At 36.7% G+C, this 21,945-nt stretch overlaps 3 protein-coding genes across 5 annotated transcripts; 2 read left to right on the top strand and 1 right to left on the bottom strand.

Annotated features, from left to right (window-relative positions):
- Window positions 1-1,477: 1,477 nt before the first annotated feature.
- LOC121778542 (low affinity inorganic phosphate transporter 4-like) lies at window positions 1,478-4,064 on the top strand. Its single transcript, XM_042175916.1, has one exon. It carries the CDS (start codon window positions 1,626-1,628, stop codon window positions 3,336-3,338), a length of 1,713 nt encoding a protein of 570 aa, XP_042031850.1. The 5' UTR covers window positions 1,478-1,625; the 3' UTR covers window positions 3,339-4,064.
- Window positions 4,065-4,736: 672 nt separating this feature from the next.
- Window positions 4,737-12,307, bottom strand: LOC121778146 (actin-related protein 2/3 complex subunit 2A-like). Of its 3 annotated transcripts, none has more exons than XR_006045624.1 (11): window positions 12,107-12,307; window positions 11,597-11,741; window positions 10,889-10,955; window positions 10,463-10,670; window positions 7,407-7,576; window positions 7,022-7,099; window positions 6,351-6,494; window positions 6,183-6,274; window positions 5,914-5,970; window positions 5,320-5,391; window positions 4,737-5,232 (listed from the first exon to the last, which is right to left on the bottom strand). XR_006045624.1 is itself a non-coding variant. In XM_042175447.1 (11 exons), the coding sequence occupies exons 2-11, from the start codon at window positions 11,656-11,658 to the stop codon at window positions 5,194-5,196; spliced, it is 978 nt and encodes a 325-aa protein (XP_042031381.1). In that variant the 5' UTR covers window positions 11,659-11,741; window positions 12,107-12,307; the 3' UTR covers window positions 4,737-5,193. The 3 variants fall into 3 exon arrangements, 2 of the variants coding, with proteins under 2 accessions (XP_042031381.1, XP_042031382.1); XM_042175447.1 differs by having other exon boundaries at window positions 6,351-6,483; XM_042175448.1 differs by lacking the exon at window positions 7,407-7,576 and having other exon boundaries at window positions 6,351-6,483; window positions 10,458-10,670.
- A 787-nt stretch (window positions 12,308-13,094) lies between these two features.
- LOC121780279 lies at window positions 13,095-15,951 on the top strand. Its single transcript, XM_042177824.1, has 4 exons — window positions 13,095-13,527; window positions 13,779-13,973; window positions 14,645-14,829; window positions 15,488-15,951. The coding sequence occupies exons 1-4, from the start codon at window positions 13,233-13,235 to the stop codon at window positions 15,818-15,820; spliced, it is 1,008 nt and encodes a 335-aa protein (XP_042033758.1). The 5' UTR covers window positions 13,095-13,232; the 3' UTR covers window positions 15,821-15,951.
- The last annotated feature ends 5,994 nt before the right edge of the window (window positions 15,952-21,945 follow it).

The raw sequence follows: 21,945 nt of genomic DNA on the forward strand, positions 1-21,945 counted from the left end.
TTTTTTTTATTTCCAACAAATTCAATTAATAAAAACACACTTCATTAAATAAAATAAAATTACAACTTAATATTCTAAAAAAATAAAAAACCACATTTATAAAATCCTAAAAAAATAAAAAAATACATAATTTAAAATCTTCCGCTCACTCTCTCTAAATTCAAAATCTCAAAACTCAAAGAAGCAGAAGAAGATATCATCAGTTGCGACGTCTTATTCCGTGGGATCAAAGCTCGAGGCAACAAAAATTCGCAGCGATAGACTTGGGGAGGTGAATGATTTTATTTCGAATTTGGGAGAGAGCTCCGGCGAACTTTTAGTCTGTGGATTCCAACGATACTTGAAAATTCAGGGTGTTTGATTTTTTTATTCGACGCATTTGCTCAAATGCATCCATGAATGGATTAAATTTGGGAGAAAAATAATGTTTTGAGACGAAGAATGTAGAGTGTTTGAGTGAGAATAGAGAGTTTTTTTTATGGTGGATTAATTTGTGGGAATGATTTGATATTTATAGAAGTGATTGAGGCTTTAAAAAATAAAAAATTTGCAAAAAAACGACTATAAACGGCTAGTTTATTTTTTGGGTTTTTTTTTAAAATTTTCAAATTTTTCCTGATTTTTTTTAAAAAAAATATTTTTTTCGGATAAAAATGACGCCCACTCGCGGGCCGGGGAGTGGGCGTCACGGATGAACCGGAGCTCGCCACGTCGCCAATGTGCGTGGCTAGCTGTCTCGCGAGACTTCCCTCCGCGGCGAGACAAGAGACGGGATGGGGACGAGACGGAGCCCGCAACGCAGTCTCGATGCGGTCTCATCTCTACGAGACGAGATAGAGCCCGCAACGAGACGCGTTGCGGGCATAACAATCTATAATGGAAATACAACTGTTTACGAGATAATAGATAATTGGTTGTAATTGGGGGTGGCAATGCAATATCTTCTCATATAAGGGTCTAAGTGCAATGTGAAGAGAAGAGGTGATGATTCAGTTACAATTACACTCCCACCCAAAATAAAATTGCCTAAAATCTCGTGTCTCCCAATAAATAAAGAGGTCATCTTCATTGGACAGAGGGAGTAGGGCTCAGGACTTGAATTTGGCTCTCTGACTTTCCCTTTTCATACTTCTTCCGTTGCATATTCATCATTGGAAAAACAATTGAAGACTGAAAGAAAAGAATTTCTTACTACTCCATTTTATTAAATAAAGAAAAGAAGATGTCCAATTGGAGTACTATTTTATTAAATATAGATTACATAGTCATTTCATCTCTTCTTATTTATCCAATCTTAAGCAATTTGTTCTTTAGTAGCACTAAATTAGTAAAAGCTAAAGATAACTTTTAAACTATATCAACGAATTCAAGTGTTCAAAAACAGAAAAAGAAAAAAAAATAAAGATGGTAATTGGTTAAGCCATTGCACACCCTAAATTATGATAACATCATAAATATATAAAACAAAATTGAGATAATTAACAAAACATATATTCTTTCTATTTACAAAACCAAAGTTATAGGTTACAGCCTAAAATAACTAGTTATGGAGTGAAACCAAACAAGCTTTGCATAAGATACTCTTTTTCTGCTTAGCTATGTATCGACATGCACTATAAATCCAAATGGATATACTAGAGAGATGCGACAGCCATCAATTTCTTGTTGGAATACATAGGTTTAAACGACATTTATTTGAGTATATAAGGAATTTAAGCTCATCACACAAAAATCAATCTGCAGCAATGGCCTCAAACAGCATCTCCGTTCTCAACGCCCTCGACAACGCCCGCACTCAATGGTACCACGTGACGGCGATCGTCATCGCCGGAATGGGATTCTTCACCGACGCATACGACCTCTTCTGCATCTCCACCGTCTCCAAGCTCCTCGGCCGCCTCTACTACTACGACCCCGCCTTGGGCAAGCCGGGGAAGCTCCCCCACGGCGTCAACAACGTGGTCATCGGCGTGGCCCTCGTCGGAACCCTATCCGGCCAGCTCTTCTTCGGGTACTTGGGAGACAAGTTTGGAAGGAAGAAAGTGTACGGCATCACCCTCATCCTCATGGCGTCCTGCGCCATCTGCTCCGGCTTGTCGTTCGGGTACAGCCCGAAAGCCGTCTTGGGGACGCTCTGCTTTTTCCGCTTCTGGCTTGGCTTTGGCATCGGCGGTGACTACCCGCTCTCCGCCACTATTATGTCGGAGTACGCTAATAAGAAGACGCGCGGCGCCTTCATCGCGGCTGTCTTCGCGATGCAGGGCGTCGGCATCATTTTCGCCGGCTTGGTCTCCATGATCATATCTAGGGTTTTCCTCGGGATGTACGGCGGCCCGGCATTCAACGACGAGAACGTCTTCTCCACAGAGCCGGAGGCCGACTACGTCTGGAGGATCGTGCTCATGATTGGTGCATTGCCGGCGCTGCTGACGTTCTACTGGAGGATGAAGATGCCGGAGACGGGGCGGTACACGGCGCTGATCGAGGGGAACGCGAAGCAGGCGGCGGCGGACATGGGGCGCGTGCTCGACATCGAGATCAACGCCGAGCAGGAGAAGGTTGCTCAGTTTAACTCCGCCAACGAATACCAGATCTTCTCGAGCGAGTTTTTCGCCCGCCACGGGAAGCACTTGATCGGAACTGCGACGACGTGGTTTTTGCTCGACATCGCCTTCTACAGCCAAAACCTGACGCAGAAGGATATCTTCCCGGTGATGGGGCTGACACGTGATGCCGTAAAGCTGAGCGCGCTGCGGGAGATGTTCGAGACGTCGCGGGCGATGTTCGTGATCGCGCTATTCGGGACCTTCCCCGGTTACTGGTTCACCGTGGCATTCATCGAGAAGATCGGCCGGTTCTACATTCAGCTAGTTGGGTTCTTCATGATGTCTATGTTCATGTTCATCATCGGCGTCAAGTACGATTACCTCAAGGATAAGGACCACAGGTGGACCTTCGCCGCCCTCTACGGCCTCACCTTCTTCTTTGCCAACTTCGGACCCAACAGCACGACATTCGTGCTGCCGGCAGAGCTCTTCCCTACACGGGTGCGGTCCACCTGCCACGCGCTCAGCGCCGCATCGGGGAAGGCCGGGGCCATGATCGGCGCCTTCGGGATCCAAAACTACACACAAGACGGGAATGTGAAGCAGATCAAAAAGGCGATGATCATCTTAGCAATTACGAATTTGATGGGATTTGGGTTCACCTTTCTGCTGACAGAGACCAAGGGACGGTCCCTGGAGGAGATCTCCGGCGAAGATGCTGGCTACGGTGACGCGCAGGCTGCTGGAGAGGAGCGGCGCGATAATTGGGACGACACGTCGAGGAACGGTTGATTTGGGGATGGATTTGCCGGCAAGTCAGACACTTGAGCTTAAACAAAATTATTAGTCTATTGCTTTCAAATAAATTATGTTACGAGATGATGCAAAACTATCATATCTCGGCTCACCATAAATCGATAGACTCGTAATTTTGCTACATTTAACTGAATAATACGTACTACTATGTGTTTATTGGATTATGGCAATACTGTTGTGCAAGGCAATAAACACATTCGACTAAATTTGGGGTTGTGTGGCTAAATTAACCGAGCAAAATTTGTCATTTCAGACCATTATTCATACACCGGGTTTTTTCTTCTTTTGTTCTAGAACACACTTAACATTCCTCAAGTGTATAATATGTCATTTCAGACCATTATTCATACACCGGGTTTCAGACCAGTCATGAAGCACCTGTTGTTCATATATCATAGAAGTTTGCCCTTTACAATAATCTTTGGGCACGGGATGATTAATTTCTCACCTGGATTGGTAAATCGAGTTCCCCCTTCCATGATGGTGTCAGCTATGACCATGAGCAGTAAATATGTTTCCTCCTTGGGGTGTCCGACCAGCAGGGCGCCAAACGTTATTTCTCTCGAGTTGCTTTCAAGCTCAAACCGTGAAAGAGTGTGTTTCTTCTTCTCTTTTCTTTATCGTTTGTATCTACAGATCAAGTTAAGATCGATGGATGATTTGTTACATTTTGGTCTATATATATTCACATTATGAAAATTAGAGAAACTCTAAATTCATAGCAGCTTCATCTCTTCATTTTTTTTGTCGATTTATCAGCAGAATTAAAATTTTAGGTCGATGACGATTTGTATGTATAATACTTGGGTGTATGAAGGGTTGTTTCTTTTTTTGTTCTAGAATAGAACTTAGATTCCGTGTTTGTACTGAACTTTTTTTTTGTTCCGGGTTTGGGAGAGACGCATGACCCTCATGCGTCTCCTTTTAATGAAACGCATGACGGAGATGCGTCTTTTATAGAGACGCATGAGGGACATGCGTCGTTAAATTTTTATTTTTTTTCTTTATTTTTTTTGAAAGACGCATAAGGGTCATGCGTCTTTCATTTTTTTATTTATTTTTAATGCCTGTGACGCATGACGCTTATGCGTCTTTCAAAAAAAATAATGAAAAAAAATTAAAAATTTAACGAAGCATGTTCCTCATGCGTCTCTATAAAACGCATCTCCGTCATGCGTTTCATTAAAAGGAGACGCATGAGGGTCATGCGTCTCTCCCAAACCCGGAACAAAAAAAAAGTTCAGTACAAACACGGAATCTAAGTTCTATTCTAGAACAAAAAAAGAAACAACCCTTCATACACCCAAGTATTATACATACAAATCGTCATCGACCTAAAATTTTAATTCTGCTGATAAATCGACAAAAAAAATGAAGAGATGAAGCTGCTATGAATTTAGAGTTTCTCTAATTTTAATAATGTGAATATATATAGACCAAAATGTAACAAATCATCCATCGATCTTAACTTGATCTGTAGATACAAACGATAAAGAAAAGAGAAGAAGAAACACACTCTTTCACGGTTTGAGCTTGAAAGCAACCCGAGAGAAATAACGTTTGGCGCCCTGCTGGTCGGACACCCCAAGGAGGAAACATATTTACTGCTCATGGTCATAGCTGACACCATCATGGAAGGGGGAACTCGATTTACCAATCCAGGTGAGAAATTAATCATCCCGTGCCCGAAGATTATTGTAAAGGGCAAACTTCTATGATATATGAACAACAGGTGCTTCATGACTGGAAGAATTATCACCGGTGGATATCACCTTGCTCTTTCCAATAACCCCATTCGGTAACATACACCTTCTCTCATGGTGAGCAGATATCACTTTGCATTGGAGTTGCTTCTGCCATCCTTGACAGTCTGCATAGATAATAACAAAATATGAGCTAGAATCCAGTAAGCGCACAAAAAGATAAGGGTGAACTGTATGCATGCCCCATGTCATACCAGTCGTTTGAAGGATCTAGTCTGGTCGATATTGTTGGCTTTTTCTGAATCTGGTTTGGCACGATCTAGAGCCTGAATCACAAAGAGAGGCTGCCGTCACTTTTTCAGGTCCAAAGTTGGAGATGCAAAACAACGAATGACAAAGAACATTCCTCTATCGAGTAGTATGTATTAGAGTAAACAAGAAGCAACGACAAAAAACAATGTTAGTTCCCCATCGTGGTTAACGACCTTAGCATTGTAAAATTGATGCAAGATGCAACTGCACTCAAGTTTTAAGACATGTTTTCTTTGTTCTGGAAAGCTGTTATAATTTTAAGCTGACTCTAAAACTTCACGAAGGGGGACAACTCGTCCCAGCCAGATGAAATTGGATTTTTCATTTTGGACACGAAGTTTCTATCTTTTTAAAATTTCATTGTGTGTAAGAATTACCATAGCCCAGGTGGATGAGTATTCAACCATAAATTCCCAACTTCACATCCTAATCATTCTTAGTCAAAAGACTAAGCCCCCGGCATTGATTGAAAAGCTAGCAGAGAAATCGTTCTATTGAATTACGACAAATCAAGAAGCAAAAATAACATTGCCAACCTCTATCAATGTCTCCACCCGACGCCTCATCCTTGTGTGCATGAAACCTTCTGAACACTGCATGAACAAGCAGAGTCTCAGCGATTGCATGATACCAAGTTGATTCATAAGTATAAAGCACATTCCATAGGATAATTCTCTCAAATTCCAAGTAAGATTTTCTTTTTTGCGCCCTCTGCACTCCTCTAGCATGATAGTCATAAGAAACTAAGAGACTTCATAATTAGTACGGAGTAGTAATTAAAACTGTGTGACGCCTAGCTTCTCACCTTGACATGATAGCTGACATAAGCATGAAATGTTGATAAACTCCACACGGTTCTATCCAGCTTTCTGCTTTCAACATGGCGAGGGAAAATAACTGTTCAAAAGGTAGATATATGAGTTCCCCATGGACAGATAATTAGGACATATATAACTCGCAACTTAAAAAATACCAAAACTGACAAATCCAGCATTTGCTGATAATGCCTCGTCTGGGGAACCTTCCAACTCCTTAGGGGGGGAAGATGACCACAGACATGGAGGGGCATTGTTAAGTCCAGCAGTTCTCCTTGCTTCAACAAATTCCTGAATGTTTGCTAAATTATGGGAGAGTGAAAATAACTTAAAAGTCGTAACATAGCTAGCATGACAACCTTCTTTAGGGGATATTATCCAATCAAGCAACAAAGCATTTAACACATCCAAACAGAATATAGGAAAGGTACATCAATAAACCCTTTCCTCTCCAAAAGGAATAAACTATATTGTGGTAACATAAACATAAAGTGAGAACTCCATAGTACTTCAATCAATTTTCAGGCATATGAAAGCAGAAGATGTCTTACTTTTATGCATATATAAACTGAGCCACAATATTAGTTAGGCACAAGACTCTATTTAAAAATGCAACAACTTTCCAACCCAGTGAAAAACTACATAAAGCAAAGAAAAAAGGTTCTAGATTAACATTAAGAGTTTGTATGGCACCAGTTCGATTCTGATCATCAATCATTCCAGAGGCCAGAGGAAAAGGAGCACATTGATAGTAAAAAGAAATGAAAGAAGGCAAAAGTGGAAAAAAGATGCATGGAAGAAAATATTCTCAATTATTCAAACCATATACCTGAAGGAAAGAAGTAGCAAGAACAATATCTATGGAATCCTTGAATCGCATTGGGAAAATCACCGTCACCTTATCCACCTGCAAAAAATTCACATGCTACTCAGGTCATTTCCTCTAACATATGTATCATTACATTTAAGCACCCAAATATAATACTAGTTAAAGCAGCTCCTATGATAGCCCAATAATGGTTTTATTCTGCATGTTTTGGTAATCAATATATTTGGTACTGAAACATGTGCAGATAAACAAGGGGTAGTATATCAGCTGAGGTCAAACCAAAATATGCAGAAGTTCCCATAACATTGAGCTAAAACTGATAATCATCAAATATGCTCTGCAACTGAGCAAAACAATTAAATCAAATGAGGAAAAGAAAGTTGACCTGAGGAAAAACAAAATATGATTCGTTCGGCCGATGCACAATTGAAATAATCTTGTTTAAGTCAGATTTTACACCCCTCGTGACTAGTTGCTTAAATACTGCTCTCAATGGTGCACCCTGTACTAGTTCTCTTATAGAAGCAATCTTTACTAGGAATGCTTGCTTATGGTCTACAGAAAATATAGCACACACATCAGATAAAAAAACAGCGTACGCAAAAATAGAAACACAAAAATATGCGGATACTAGCAATTATTAATATGTGATCACCAAATTTAACCAAAATTCAAGGAAATAAGGAGTTAGTTAAAAATAATTTAAACATGAAAAACTCAAATACTTCTAGTCATTAGAATCCTACTTGAACAGTATAGGGATCAATTCTAGATGAGATATTAAAATTTAAAATTATTTTGCTTAAATTGCATATGCACTTTCAAAAAGTTTCTACGAGTTCACCAATGTTTATGTGGATCTCAAGCTCTGCTGTCTCATCATCGTAGCTTAACACAAGTTCCATTTAAAATGAACAATTCAAATTAGCCAACTCGGTCTGCACTATGGCTTAGCTGCAGAGGTAAAGCCTGATAGAATAATGTAGGCTATGTAGCAATAGAAAATTTCAAAAAAAATCCAAAATAAGTACAGTATTGTCATTTGGTTTCAAATTTCAATAGAATTATCAAAATGTTATCATCCCCGGAATCATATCCTTAGACATTTTACTTATCACTTTTTCAGTTCTTTGAGAGATGCCAGCCTAAATTGTCAGACAAAAATGTTTTTATGATAAAGAAACACACAATTCAACAAAAAAAAGTATGGGAAGGTAATGTAGTTGGTTGCAATTGCGGAAGCATGTAGATGCAACCAACTGAGCGGGCATGATCTAGTTGGAACTTACGAGATTGTAGCTTTAACAAGTGACTCAAAGAAATTACAACTTCAACTAGTCCTTTAGACTCCCACACCCATCCCATACTCCAGTCACTCGACTCCCATCACCCACACACACAGTTCCCCATACACACAGTTGTACCCCCTCTCGTCTCCTCCCCCTTGTCACGCGTAGTCACCGCCGACGTCGCCTCTCGTCTAGTCCAACATCGCCGTCTCACATCGACCCGAGGACCGCTGCCTGGACTGCCTCTCTCCATCGCCTTTTGTGATAAACTTTGTTGATGTCTCTACTCTTTCCATCTGTTCGGTTTCAATGTATTGCTTTGGTACACAGACTTGAATTTAAGGGTGCTATTACTGATGAGATTTGAGGTGAAACCCTAGGTATTGATATTGCTTCATAACACAAAGGAAGAATCTCCAATCTCCAATTTCTGCTTAAACCTTGAATGTATCTCCATATTAGGCATTTGCTTGCTGCTCAAACTTTATCTAGTTTGCAAAATATCAAAATTTAGGGAGAGAAAAAAAAAACTAAAATAATGCAAGGATGGTGATCTTTTTTCTTGAAAATGTTTCAAAAATTACAGAAGTGCGTATTCTAGCCTTCTAGGTACCCATTTTTGGGACCGGATACCCGAGACGGGTAATTAGGTACCCGACAGTAATTAAGGATCGGGATCTGGTTCGGGTGTTGAGTTTTTGGGTTTTCGAGATCAGGTACTGATTTGACAGCCCTAGGTGATTTAGTATATCTCAAGTTTCAGACATATCATCAAATGACTTTGCATAAGACTCGTTATCAAAAATTCACACCCAGATTTTTATGACATTATCGCACGAGTTGGACAAATCACATATCGATCGCCTCAAGGCTCAAGCTGGCAGGCGAATTGTGTGAACATCAGGGTATGGTGGCCGACCTCAACTGGCCGAATGATCTATTAGCTGTTGACCCACCATTTTACTGGCAGAAGTTCTCGCTAGACAAATCATCCTGCAATTGAAAATCAATCTCCCTGGTCCTCATCAAACGGTAAGGTTTGGACAATGATGCAAAAGTTGTGGATGGGTCGTGGATGGATCTAAAGAATGTCCTTAATAAGTTTCCTTCCTTCGTTTAGCCTTGAGGACAAGGGTGTTTCGGTGGAGGTGCAATTGATATGCATCTACGCACGTGGAAGATCTACAAGCATGGGGATCGTGCAACAACCGATTAACATGGAGAAGCAGATGACCATTGAGAAGTTGATGGTGCTTATCCATTTATGTTTACCCTTTATCTTCTGAGTTCTTAAGTTATTAGGGAGTCCTGTAATAGTTGGTATCTTAGGAATACTATCTTGAATCTTTATGTTTAGGTATTCACCCTTATAAGTTCAGTATACAAGAAAAGTAATAGCTTTTTATTGGAACGGTCTAAACTAATGAAGAGGCAATGACCAATTAAAGTGGTGAATTCACATCACTTTCCACATAAAATTTTCTTCCACGAACCAATTTAATAAAAACAATTATAGTTTCAGTGTTTATGCACAGGCCAGAACAACAGTGGCATTGATACATTATGTTGTTTATATACTATCAATATCATCCATCATCACTTCATCAGAAATAGTGATGCTTTAATAATTGATCATTGTTAATTCTGAACCACTATATTGCAGACATGTTCACTCCAATGTACAAATTCCACTGAGAATCATCATAAGTTCATATACACTAAATATGCTATGTATGATGCCAGAGGTGTGCTCACTTGTATCATAGCCAGACCATTAGGTGAATTTGATAATTTTTACTGTCTAGCTTCTCTACTTCATGACATTTATGTGAACTGTGAAGACAATTCCATGGGACTCATATCCAACATTGCAAGCTAGTCAAGCAAAGTTTTCAGCTTCTACCAAATTTTAAGAAACAAGTGATCTTAATAATACCTAAAGACAAAGGGCAGCATATAGGGAAGTGCTTAAACCATTCTGTAAGACAAGTTAAAAAGTTGTAGATGGAAAAACAAACAAATGGAAATAACAAGAGGTAAATCGTAAATGTCAAGGGAAACGACTCAGAAGAGACCAAGTAAAAGGTTCCGAATATGTAAGGGCCGGTTCGTAAATGTCAAATGATTTTAGAAAAAAGGAAACTCACTAGACCTTCATCTGGAGGAAGCTTGGACAGGTTCAGTTTCACTGTAAGATTATAACCATCCCTTGGGGGATCAAGAACTTGTAGGACCACACCATATGCTGCTTTTATAGCTTCGATAGCTCCTTGAGGAAGTCCTCCAAAAAATACAGTCTCTGGAGGTGGTGCAGGTAAAGATAGTGATAATAGGAGAAAATTTGGATTCTTTACACTTGCCTGCAAAGAAAAAATAAAGTGAATAAAATAAGAAAATAAAATCAATATGGAAAAACTACAGGTCTATAATGCATTATATAAAGAGATATAGCTATCAAAGCAAGAAATGCACTATCAACAATCCAAAAACTTAAAAGTGATAGAAACAGTTTCTATGAGTAGATTTTTTACACAAATACAATGACTTTCAGAAAAACATCTTAAAGTATATTCATCACCTGAATATGGTAGCGGACATCATCAAACTCAACCCACTGGCAGTCTAACTCAACTCCTTTATCAAGACTGAAAAATTGTATAGCAAGAGTGGAGAAATAAATAAGTATCTTGATAGTACAGTCGATTTAAATTTGTACAATGTTCCAGAACAACATTAACAAAATTAAAGCCCAAAGGTTGGCTCGAAAAAAACACAACAGAATGGCATTAGCACACTAATATCACCAACAATTAAAGTAGTGAAGAAGTGTAAATAAGATACGTATCAGATTGACTTCATGCGGCCTAACAGCAATAGGAGCTAGTTTAGTTCCAAATACCCCGTAGGAAATTAACCAGAATAACTGGATCCAGATTGTGTAATTGTTCATGGTTCCACATACACATGTAACCTAAAATGGATAAGTTTTAAAAGATCTAAGGTTTTATCAGAAATTAATAGTATATGACAATACCTACACACCATTAAAATAGTATCTCATCATAGAAGTAGATAGCATTCTATTGCTGCAAGTAAAATGGAAACTAACTAACATATAAATGTATATATGGAAATTCGATCATAAAGTGCCAGAGTAAGTAATAAACCAGTCCACAACTGAATAAGTGACTAATGATGGAACTCAAAAATAGTACAGATAAAAGAAAAAAAGAGAAAAACAAAAGTGCTGATCTTAACACTAATGGGGAAAAGAATTAAAACATACTTCTGAACCCGAGTGGACAAGACTTGCAGGAGATATCTGCAGGGCGACTGCAACAGTATCATTGATTTGTAACAGCTAGTCTCAATCCTTTGTGAGGTTAGACAGTTTATAAACACTCACGGATCTCAATGTTTGAAGATTTATGCTGAAACGATAAATAGCGAATAAGTAAAATTATGTTAAAATGAACAGTAAGAAAATCATCGTAACATGAGAAACAAAATTTTAATTACGCAATCCCACGAGAAATTAAACAAATCTCTGAGCTGAATAGATAGCGTGCGAGAATATTTAATTTTCCGAAATACTATAGTATCATAGTAGCATCAATTTTGAACTACGAAAAACTAATTATGAGTGGAAGACATCCAATCTCGAGCTATCTAACTTTATTGCGAAATGAGTAGTGAGATCGAAAGTGGCGAGAATTCATTGGTACTGAAAGAGAAAGCGATCGGCGTCGTTACTGTTCTCAGTATGATATTTTTGTAGAGAGATAGGAGATGCTACCGAAGTAGTATGTGATTGTATTGAATTTCATCTCCACAGGAAGATGCTACTGGGCATTCCGGTGTGTCTCGCTTACAATTTCCTCTCCTACTCCGGGGAAGTGCCGCCGACGGAGACGGTGGACGGGGGCTAAATGTAATTAAGTCTTTTCATAGGTGACGGCACCCAAAAAGCTTCATTCATTAGAGGAATTTGGTTTAATCTTTAATGAATGTGACTTGCCGTTAAAATTACGGAACCATTAATTTGGTTTAAACGACGTTGATCGGTAATAAAAAATTAACAGAATTGTACGTATAAATCAGAATATAATATTTAAAATCATAAACTAACGAATTTGATGTGTGTAAGACTAAAAAATGTCAAGTAAATGTATAGGACAAATTAATTTAAATATATATATATATATATCAACCGATGAGAATCTCATTGGATGATGAAATAAAATAGCATGGAGACGGCCTAGTTGGTGTTTGCCTTGGAAGAGGCCGAGGTTGAAGAGAGAGGCCGAGGTTGAAGTTTTTTTTTTAAGTATATGGTGAGGTGGCAGTCGACCACCCCAATCAATAAACATAGTCTAATATCATATTGAAAATGAGTCATTCACTCTTAAAAAGTCTGACAAAAGGGTTGATTATCCGTATTTATATAAACTAAAATTACCATTATATCGAGACAATATTTAAGAATTTTATTAACATACTCTTCAATTCACACATAAAATAAAATTATACTCTCTCCGTCCCGGACTACTCGCTCATTTCCTTTTCGGCTCGGAGATTAAGGAATGAGTGTATAGGAAAGTAAAAAATGACGGCTGTAGGTGAATTTTTTTACTAAAAATGGAAAGAGTGCAAGTAACTTGGGACTCCTAAAAAGGAAATAAGTGCGAGTAGTGCGGGACGGAGGGAGTACTATAAAATCATGTGCGTTGTAGAAAGAGTATCAATGTTTCTTACATAGTAGTACCATATTCTACTGTAGTCCAATTGCAAAATTGAATTTTCCAAACTTCAAGTACGCGCCACGCGGTTTTCTATTTCTTTCTGTCTCACTCCTTTCCTCTTGAAAGATTCAACTCTCTCTGTCTCTCTTTCTCACACTAGACCTTACCAAATTTCTATCAATGGCGGAAGCAGGACTGACGATTTTCGACGGATCTCACCTCTCAGTTGTCGATGTTTCCTTGCCTCCTCCACCTATAGACACTACGATCACAGGCGCAGAGGTCCTACACCTGGCTGAAACAAGGGCCTCCCTCTCCCTTCTCGGTTTCGTATTGCCGGAAACCCTCAAGTCTTCTGCTATTCGCCGGATCGGCGTCTCTGATACCGCCGGATTCCTCTCTCAGAAGCTCGATCACACCGATGCCTGCACATATCTTCGAAATTATATTTCCGCCATTGCCGATGAATTCAACGGTCAGTTTTGCGTTCGTTGACCTCAATTCTGACTCATTCAATCAGTAGTTTTTAGTCGTACACAATATTGACTGGGATGTAGCTATTGCCTTTTTGTTAATGAAACCTAGAAATTTATGGTAATTGCGATCAATTTGTGCTGTTGAGAGAGATTGCTGCGCTGGAATTTCCACCTCTGTCAAATTCTCATCTGTTTCACAAGCAAAAGTTAATTATAGTATGAATATGTGGTTGTTTCTGTTTCAATTCAGATGATCCTATCGCTGTGACAATATTGAACGGCGGATCTCTCAATATGTTCTTGGAAGATGAAGATGATTTCGCAATGCTAGCAGAGAATCTTTTCACTGATTTAGACGTAGAAGATACAGGAAAAATCAGTAAGGGTGAGATACAGAGTGCTCTGGCTCATATGGGCATCGAATCCGGTGTTCCTTCAGTATCAGGTATACTTTTACTCTCTCTGCCATACAATATCAGATTTTGGAAGGTCATGAGCATTTAGAGTTGAACATAAATTTACTCTTTCCATTTAAGTGTTTATGATTTTCATCAATTCAAGTAGGTGGTTTTGAACTAGTCTTGTCTCTTAACACTCCACTCAGACTTTAAGGAGTTCTGTCCCCCTTTTTTTTTAAATCTGTGCTATTTGTTTGTCCATTTCAGTCAGATTCTTTGATATCTAGAAAAGTTTGATCAGATTTATGGTTTTCCACATGCAGTTTTTATTGAAAAGCTGGTAAGGTTCCAATTTCGGATATAACCTGAAAAAGCTAGTTATAATCCTAAAGAAAAAACAGAAAGAAAGAAAGAAAGAAGATAGTATGATATGATGCTGTGTGTAGTTAGTACTTTTTAGTTGCTGATATAATATGAAGAGTTCTAATAGTAGTATTTGTGCTGTGTTAGTCTATTTGTCAATGTTAGCACTGTACAAAATGGATAATTACTTAGCTTGAGTCATACCTACTATTAAAACTATCTATAATACTTTAGCTCTCCTTAATAAACTGGCCTAAATCCCGACAAATCATAGATTTTTTGAATATCTGCATGTTGAATCATCAAATCAATTGTGCACTACTTGTAATTCTGAGCACTTAATACTGTTTAACAGAATATCCCCAGTTGAATGATATATTAAAGAAACACGAAGCAGCTGGAAAAGAAGAACTGGGACAAGCACAATTTGCTCAACTCCTGCAACATGTGCTACAGGAACTCGCTGATAGTCTTGCAAAGAAACCTGTTGTCGTCGTTTTAAGGAGCATAAAATTGGCGAATGGTTCTAAGCTTAGAAAGGTAACTTACTTTTCCTGATTTGCTTCCTAAAATTCTGGGAATCAAAACATTTGGTACACACCATGGTAATACTGTTAAAAATTTTGATTGCTACTAAAGTTTGGGTAGTTAACAGAGAGAAGCAATATATATACTTACTAAAAAAGGTTTCCAGTCACACTGATGAAATTCTGACATCCGGTGATACTATTATTAGTGAATATTTTTATATATTTTGCAATGGATATTTTTTTATCAATTGGATTCTCTCAAAATCTGTAGTATTATACCATAGTCGAGCACTCTCTCCGTACCTTGTCATTATCAAATACAGATCTAAAACTTCAACTGCTTCTTCTCCTAGACACTAGAATCTAATTGTGTTCTGCACTGTAGTTCATAATGATGCTGTTTGTAAGCTTTCAAACACTTGTTTATACCTTTAATTTCAATTTTATTTTGTTAATTCAAATAACATAGTACTATCATGTAAGTATACGGTATTAGTTTATTAACAGTACCTTTCCGCCATACACCTGAAAAACGATTTTAGTTGGTATAGATGTTTCAGATTTTTTGCAGATCATTTGAGTGTTTAATTGCAGATCTTTTGAGCATTTAGTTGGTGCTAGGAGGTTAATTGCAGATCTTTGAGTGCTGCTTTTCACTGTGTCTGTAGCTTCTAGCCAAGGAGAGGCTTCTTGATGATGCTGTGAAGAAGATCACTGAGGAAAAGTTCGAATGCAGTGGTGACCAGTCACGAGCCACACAAATCAAGTCTTACCTCAAGAAACATGAGGATGATTTCGGTTTACCACCTTCACAACTGCCTGAAATGACGGCTCTCTTTGATGAAATATTTACTGAGGTAGAGAGTGAGAATGATGCAGCTGAATCAGGCAGAGACAGTTCAGCGGTGTTTCTGAAGAAAATCCTTGAGAAAATTGCAGAGAAGCTCGAAGCCAACCCGATTTTGTATGATATTCAGCTCTCACAGCTGGAAGAAGCCTGAATTATATACTCTTGCGCTGAATGCACTTGGTGGGTTTATCCTATTTCTTCCTCCCATTATGTATACAACTTGACACTGTATTCTTAATCCATGTGATTTATAGAAATATCCTACCAGTGATTATATTTTGATGATGATGAAGCGGAACTTAGACGTTTCTAAACCCAATAGGTCAATGGTTCGAGCTTGGGTAAATGAGGAGTCATTATTGAAGCCTCCCATACCAACATCATAATAGAATGTTCGATTGAATAGCAGATCAAGTCTCAGCGTTTTTATCGTTTGCTAATTGTTAATTTTGAGCCTAATTTTAGTTGACTCCAAATAATACCATATGGCATCCGAGCCAACTCATTTTATTATTGACAGCCGAGTGTGTGACATGGAGACCGATTCGATCACACTCTCTAACCATCCCCACATATTTCAGAACCTCGCACACACTCTATCCCTTAGCCGGAGACCAATACGCATGGACCACTTGAAACATGATAGTACATGACTATACAATGAAGAAGGATGACGGACGACCATGATAAGTGGAAGATGATCAACGGCTAGAAATGAAGCGATTATAACACAATGGTTTAGAGGAGTTAAGTCTAGAAGATTATCAGTTGTGCAATCTCATATATAAATAGCAATGTAATTCCTTTCAATAACCAACCAATGAAATGAAATATAGCTTTGCCCTCTTATCTCTCTCAATATTCTGTAACTGCCTGTGAGCATCTCCGGTCATATCCCAGCTGCCCTAGTCAGTACCAAAATAGTACCTCCCTATGGATCATACTAATAATGGTCATGCAATAACAAGTAGAATTCGAAAGAGTACGATTAAATAGATGAGAGATTTATTAATAATCAGTAGTTGAAGTGTTAGGGGTGGCGTAAACATCAAGAACAATAATGAGAATAAAGTTTTTTTTTAGTATAGTTAAAGGTATATCCCCATAAATGTAAACTCTTACAATAAAACCTTAAAACTCTTTGGGTCATAAAATGGTTTTGATTAATTGAAAGAACAAATAAATAACATAAATTTAATAGATAATTCTATTATCGATTATGAGGGTTGTAACTCCTAACAACATATGACATTTGAAACGACATGTGTTTTAATGTATAATTGACAAAGTAAGAGAGATAGAAAGAAAAAGTGATTGGAATAAAGAGAGAAAAAAGTTTCTTTAAAATAGAAGTGGTCTATTTTTATGGGACATCCTAAAAATGTAAATGTGTTCAATTTTTACGGGAGGGATGAGATGTAGTCCATTCTTGGTCTGGTATTGTTACACATCTTTCAAATGTTGCAACAAACCACAGAACATTCATTTTTTTGTCAGATATTAGAAACAAGAATAGATAAAGTTAAATCATATTTTGAACATTAAATCATTCAACTATCTATCACATAGTCAAAGTACCTTTCGAAGTTAAAAAAGTAATCAAAATAACATTAAATCTAATTACTTTAAACTAGAATTTCTAAATACACTTAAACAATCACAAGATAAAATATGCTCAAACTAGAAAATTCCTTGTGGAGATTTCTGTCGACCTTAAGCTTCATCGGATTCTTGTTTGACTTGATTAACTCCCAAAGCTCCCATATGATGTTAGTACAACTAGATTAGAAAATACGAAGGGATAACAGATCTTAATGGATCATAATAATAAATCCTACTGGATTACATTAATTAATATGCCCTATGGTCGAAGAGAGAACTTGGCGATCTGCTCACTCGTGTGTAAGAATATTTATATTCTTATATGACCTATGTGTCTATCGGTTTAATTATAAGGATCAAGTTCATATTAAATGTTATAGATTCTAATATAATAGACGATACCTTGATGGATCGGTTTCGATTAAAGAATTAGAATCGGGTGTATTGATAACCCTCCGCTCTTACCTCTGAAATAAGTATATTATGATATTATATATCATAATTATATATAAGTATATATGAATGGTTCATTAATATATATATATGTACGAAAGATCTTATTATATGTATATATATAATAAAGTAATGATTGTACATATATACTATATGTGTGACGTGAATTCAAATTATATGGTGCAAATAAAGTTGGTTAAGTGGCAGTTAATTAGGATTATGGAAGTGGTTAATTCCTTTAGTAACTTCCATAATTGAAAAGGTGTGTCTATTCATTTGTTTAGCAAATTAAAGAGACACGTCCTTTTGAGGAATGCCGTGGTGATGTCTATATATACACACACGATTTTCAATATTTCATGATATATGAAAAACACATGCATGATGGTAAAAATACATGCACTAAAGTTTGTTTTGCATACATATAGAAAAGGAATACACGAATACGCAAAAATAGTTGTATTGCGTATTCACATATATATTTTCGGTCTTGATTCTTTATCCATCAAAAGAATCATTAAAGGCTTGAGGTCAAAGAGGGGATAACATCAATTAGAGATTTCAGTCGAAAGACAGAATAAACATCAAATGGTGGATTCAACCTCTACATCAAATGAAGAAAGCATGGATGGAGGTTGGTGATTTTATCTCCACTTTATAGTATAAATGTTATGGTTGAATTAATTCAAATCTAGAATTAGATTTCATTATCGAAATCATTAAAGCATAGAAATATGGCTTACAGTTGGTATCAGAGCCAATCTAGATTTGGTTAATTCACCATTTATGTGATTTCAAAATCAAAATTTGAATGGCCTTGGATTTTTCGGTTTTGGTTAATATGCTTCCGCTTGTGTGTTGGGTAATTGTTTTATGAAATGTTAAAAACAATATAAGGATATTCTACCCATTAAAGATTTTAATATTTAAATAATATATAACTTGTTTATCACCAAAGTGGTCTTGTTATATTGCATTTATTTATTAAAAATGATAAATGATGATTAATTGATCATGATTATAGGGATGCTATAAATGACATAAGAGTTTGATTGATCAATTATTTTATTATCTATATGCTAGGAGATCACCCAAAGGTGGATCATTGTATATAGTTAATAAATACGAAGTGGATTAATCATTTATTCATGTGTCATTTAGTATGTACACCCAAAGGCAACATGCTTATTTGATATATGTTTAGTTTGATTAATTGTTAAAGTATATATTTAGCATCGCTGAAAGTACATGTGCTTAAGTATTACCCAAAGGTTACTTGAATGCATGTTATTTAAAGTTTTATTACTGTTTATGAATCTGTGTTAAAGATCTCAAGCACGTATAGATAAGCATGTATAAATGTTGCAGCTTTATAAAATATGTATGCATATGCTAACTCTGTCATTAAATTAATGGGCAAAAATTATGGAGAATGGTCTGAATAGATCCGGCTAACGCTGGGTGTAAAGATATTGGACCATGTCATACTAACGGAAGAGTAATCCTCAACCATTATAGATATCACTCTGTAAATAAAAATCTCAATGTGAGACTTGAGAGTGATCAAACAGGTTGACCCTTATGAGAATGATGATGGCAGAAAATTTAAAGTCATCTTTGCCCATGACAGAAATGCAAGGGAATTCATTAAGAAAATTAAAGAGTATTTTCAATCGGGTTTGGCTGATAAGTCAATTGTAGGAAGCATAATGCATGAGCTGACTACAAAGAAGTTTGACTGGTCTCAGTAAATTACGATCATGTGACAAACATGTTTTGCTTGGCAGTAAAGTTAAAGACCTTGAGAATGGAGGTTCTTGAGCAAATCTCAGCCCAAATTTATCATGAACTCCCTACATGTTGAATTTAGCCAGTTCCAGGTGAATTATTACACCATTAAAGATAAATGGGACGTTTAAAGAATCAAAGGCTATGTTAGTTTAAAAGGAAGGGAGATTAAAGAAGATAAATTATAAAATTACGAATCTCATAGTTCTTGGAGGTGTTGGCACCAGTAAAGAAAACCAAGTAAGAAAGAAAGAAAAAAAAAAGAGGAAGGATTAACCTTTTCTGAAGGGTACGGAAAAGTAAATCCATAAGGAAAAGAAGTATTTCATTTGCAAGTAAATAGAACACTTCTTGAAAGTTTTTTTCCGAAAAGGAAGGCTTGTTCGATAAGAAAATTAAACATAACGGTTTTGTTTACTTTGATTTAAATCATATCGAAAAGCCTAGTGATACTTGGTGGTTAAGTTTTGGTGCTATATTTCATATGTCTCATATTAAACATCGATTTAGTTCAATCCAATTTATAAAAGGAGTTGAACAATATTTGTTCATGGAAAACATGACGAAAGCATTGAATAGAGGCATTGAGACTTACAGATTGATCTTAGACATCGAATGTCATTTAGATCTTAAAGATTATATCTATGAGCCTGAATATGCTATAACTCTTGTTTTCGTAAGTAGATTGGATAACTTAAGTTTTAATAACAAGATTGGATATGGTGTATCTACATCGTACCGAAATGATTACTATGATGGTAATGGTACATTATTTGATTCACTTAATAGATACAATCTTGATGCAAAGTTTTCTGAATCCTTATTTAATATGCGTTAAATGTTTTTTCGTCAAGTAAAAGTTTGGCGTTCTTGTGGCTAAAGATTAGGTTCTATTTCCAAATAAAGGATTATGAGGTTGGTACAGTATGAAAGTTTTCCTCAAAATTGGAATTTAGCATCCTAAGATATGTGTATAGATTGCATTAAAGGGAAGCAAACTAAACACATTATAAGGAAATCAGCCACGTGAAGCACTCAGCTTATTATGTTAATACATACTATAAATGTGGTTTTTTGATACTCCTTCTTGGGTTGGTAAGAAATACTTCTATCATCTTTATTGACGATTACTCACATTATAGAATAAATGTCTACTGCATGAAAGATCCAAGTCAGTGAATATCCTAAAGGTATTCGTTGACAAGATGGATGGCAGTTAGATGGAAAAGTTAAAGTTGTGAGATCGGATAAAGTTGTAGAGTTTATGTATTTGTAAAGTTACTCGAAGTAGAGGCATTTGTGCATGATATACAATGCCTAATACTCTAAAACGGAAAGGTGGAATCGTACTTTAAGGAAAATGGTTAGATTTATGTTAAGTTGTTGTATTTTACCCTGTTTATTGTGGATTTATGCTTTAAAGACTACTTATATGCTTAATCATGTTCCTAGTAAGACAGTTCCTAAAACTAATTTTGAACTGTGGATGGAAAGGGAACTTAGCTTAAGACATATTCGTATTTGAGGTTGTCGAGCATAAGTAATGTTATATATGATCCACATGAAAAGATTCTTGGTTCAAGGATTGTCAGCAAATTATTTATTGGCTATCCAGAAAATCGAAGGGGTACACATTTATTATTCTAACCATAGTACGAGAATGCGGGAAATGCTAGGTTCATTGAAAATGTTGAAAACTAGTGGGAGTGGTGAAACCAGAAAGGTGGATATTCAAAAGTCCATAACAAGTTTCATCCACAAGTTATTGCGCCTAAGGTTGTTGTTTTTATTGTATCACAGTCAATAGCCACAATAGAACAACATGATGATGTGTAAAACCCACTAACCAAAAATGAAGTAAATGAACTTGTCACGATTCAAGAAAATAATAGTGATCCACAATAAATATTGAGGCGATTAGTAAGGAAAATATATCGTTTCAAATGATTATGGTTTACACTATTAAAAGTGAATGTGACATAAGGCGTGGTAAATATTCACTCATTCTAACAAGCCATGAAAAGTGACAATTCTTTAAGAATTAATTTGGCTAGGTAAGCTCATCATGATCTCGAGCTTAATCAAAATGGATGAGAAAATCACCTTTATGAATGGAGGAAATTATAGAGAAAATAGATACGAACCAACCTGAAGGATTCTTGATCACTTGAAAAGGAAAATTAGTGTGTAAGCTGAGTAAGTCAATATATGGACTAAAAATAAGCTTCCTGGAAATGGTATTTGAAAGTTTAATTATACCATTGCGTCATATGATTTGTAGAGACCATTATTGATCGATGTATCTATGTAAAAATCAGTGGGAGCAAGTTTATAAGTATGTCTTTTATGTTGATAATATTTTGCTTGTTGCAAGTGACATGGGTATGTTACATGATCTTAACAAATAATATCTCTCTATAAGGATTGCTCCAA

This window comes from Salvia splendens, chromosome 19, assembly GCF_004379255.2.
Source record: "Salvia splendens isolate huo1 chromosome 19, SspV2, whole genome shotgun sequence".
NCBI classification, from domain to species: domain Eukaryota; kingdom Viridiplantae; phylum Streptophyta; class Magnoliopsida; order Lamiales; family Lamiaceae; genus Salvia; species Salvia splendens.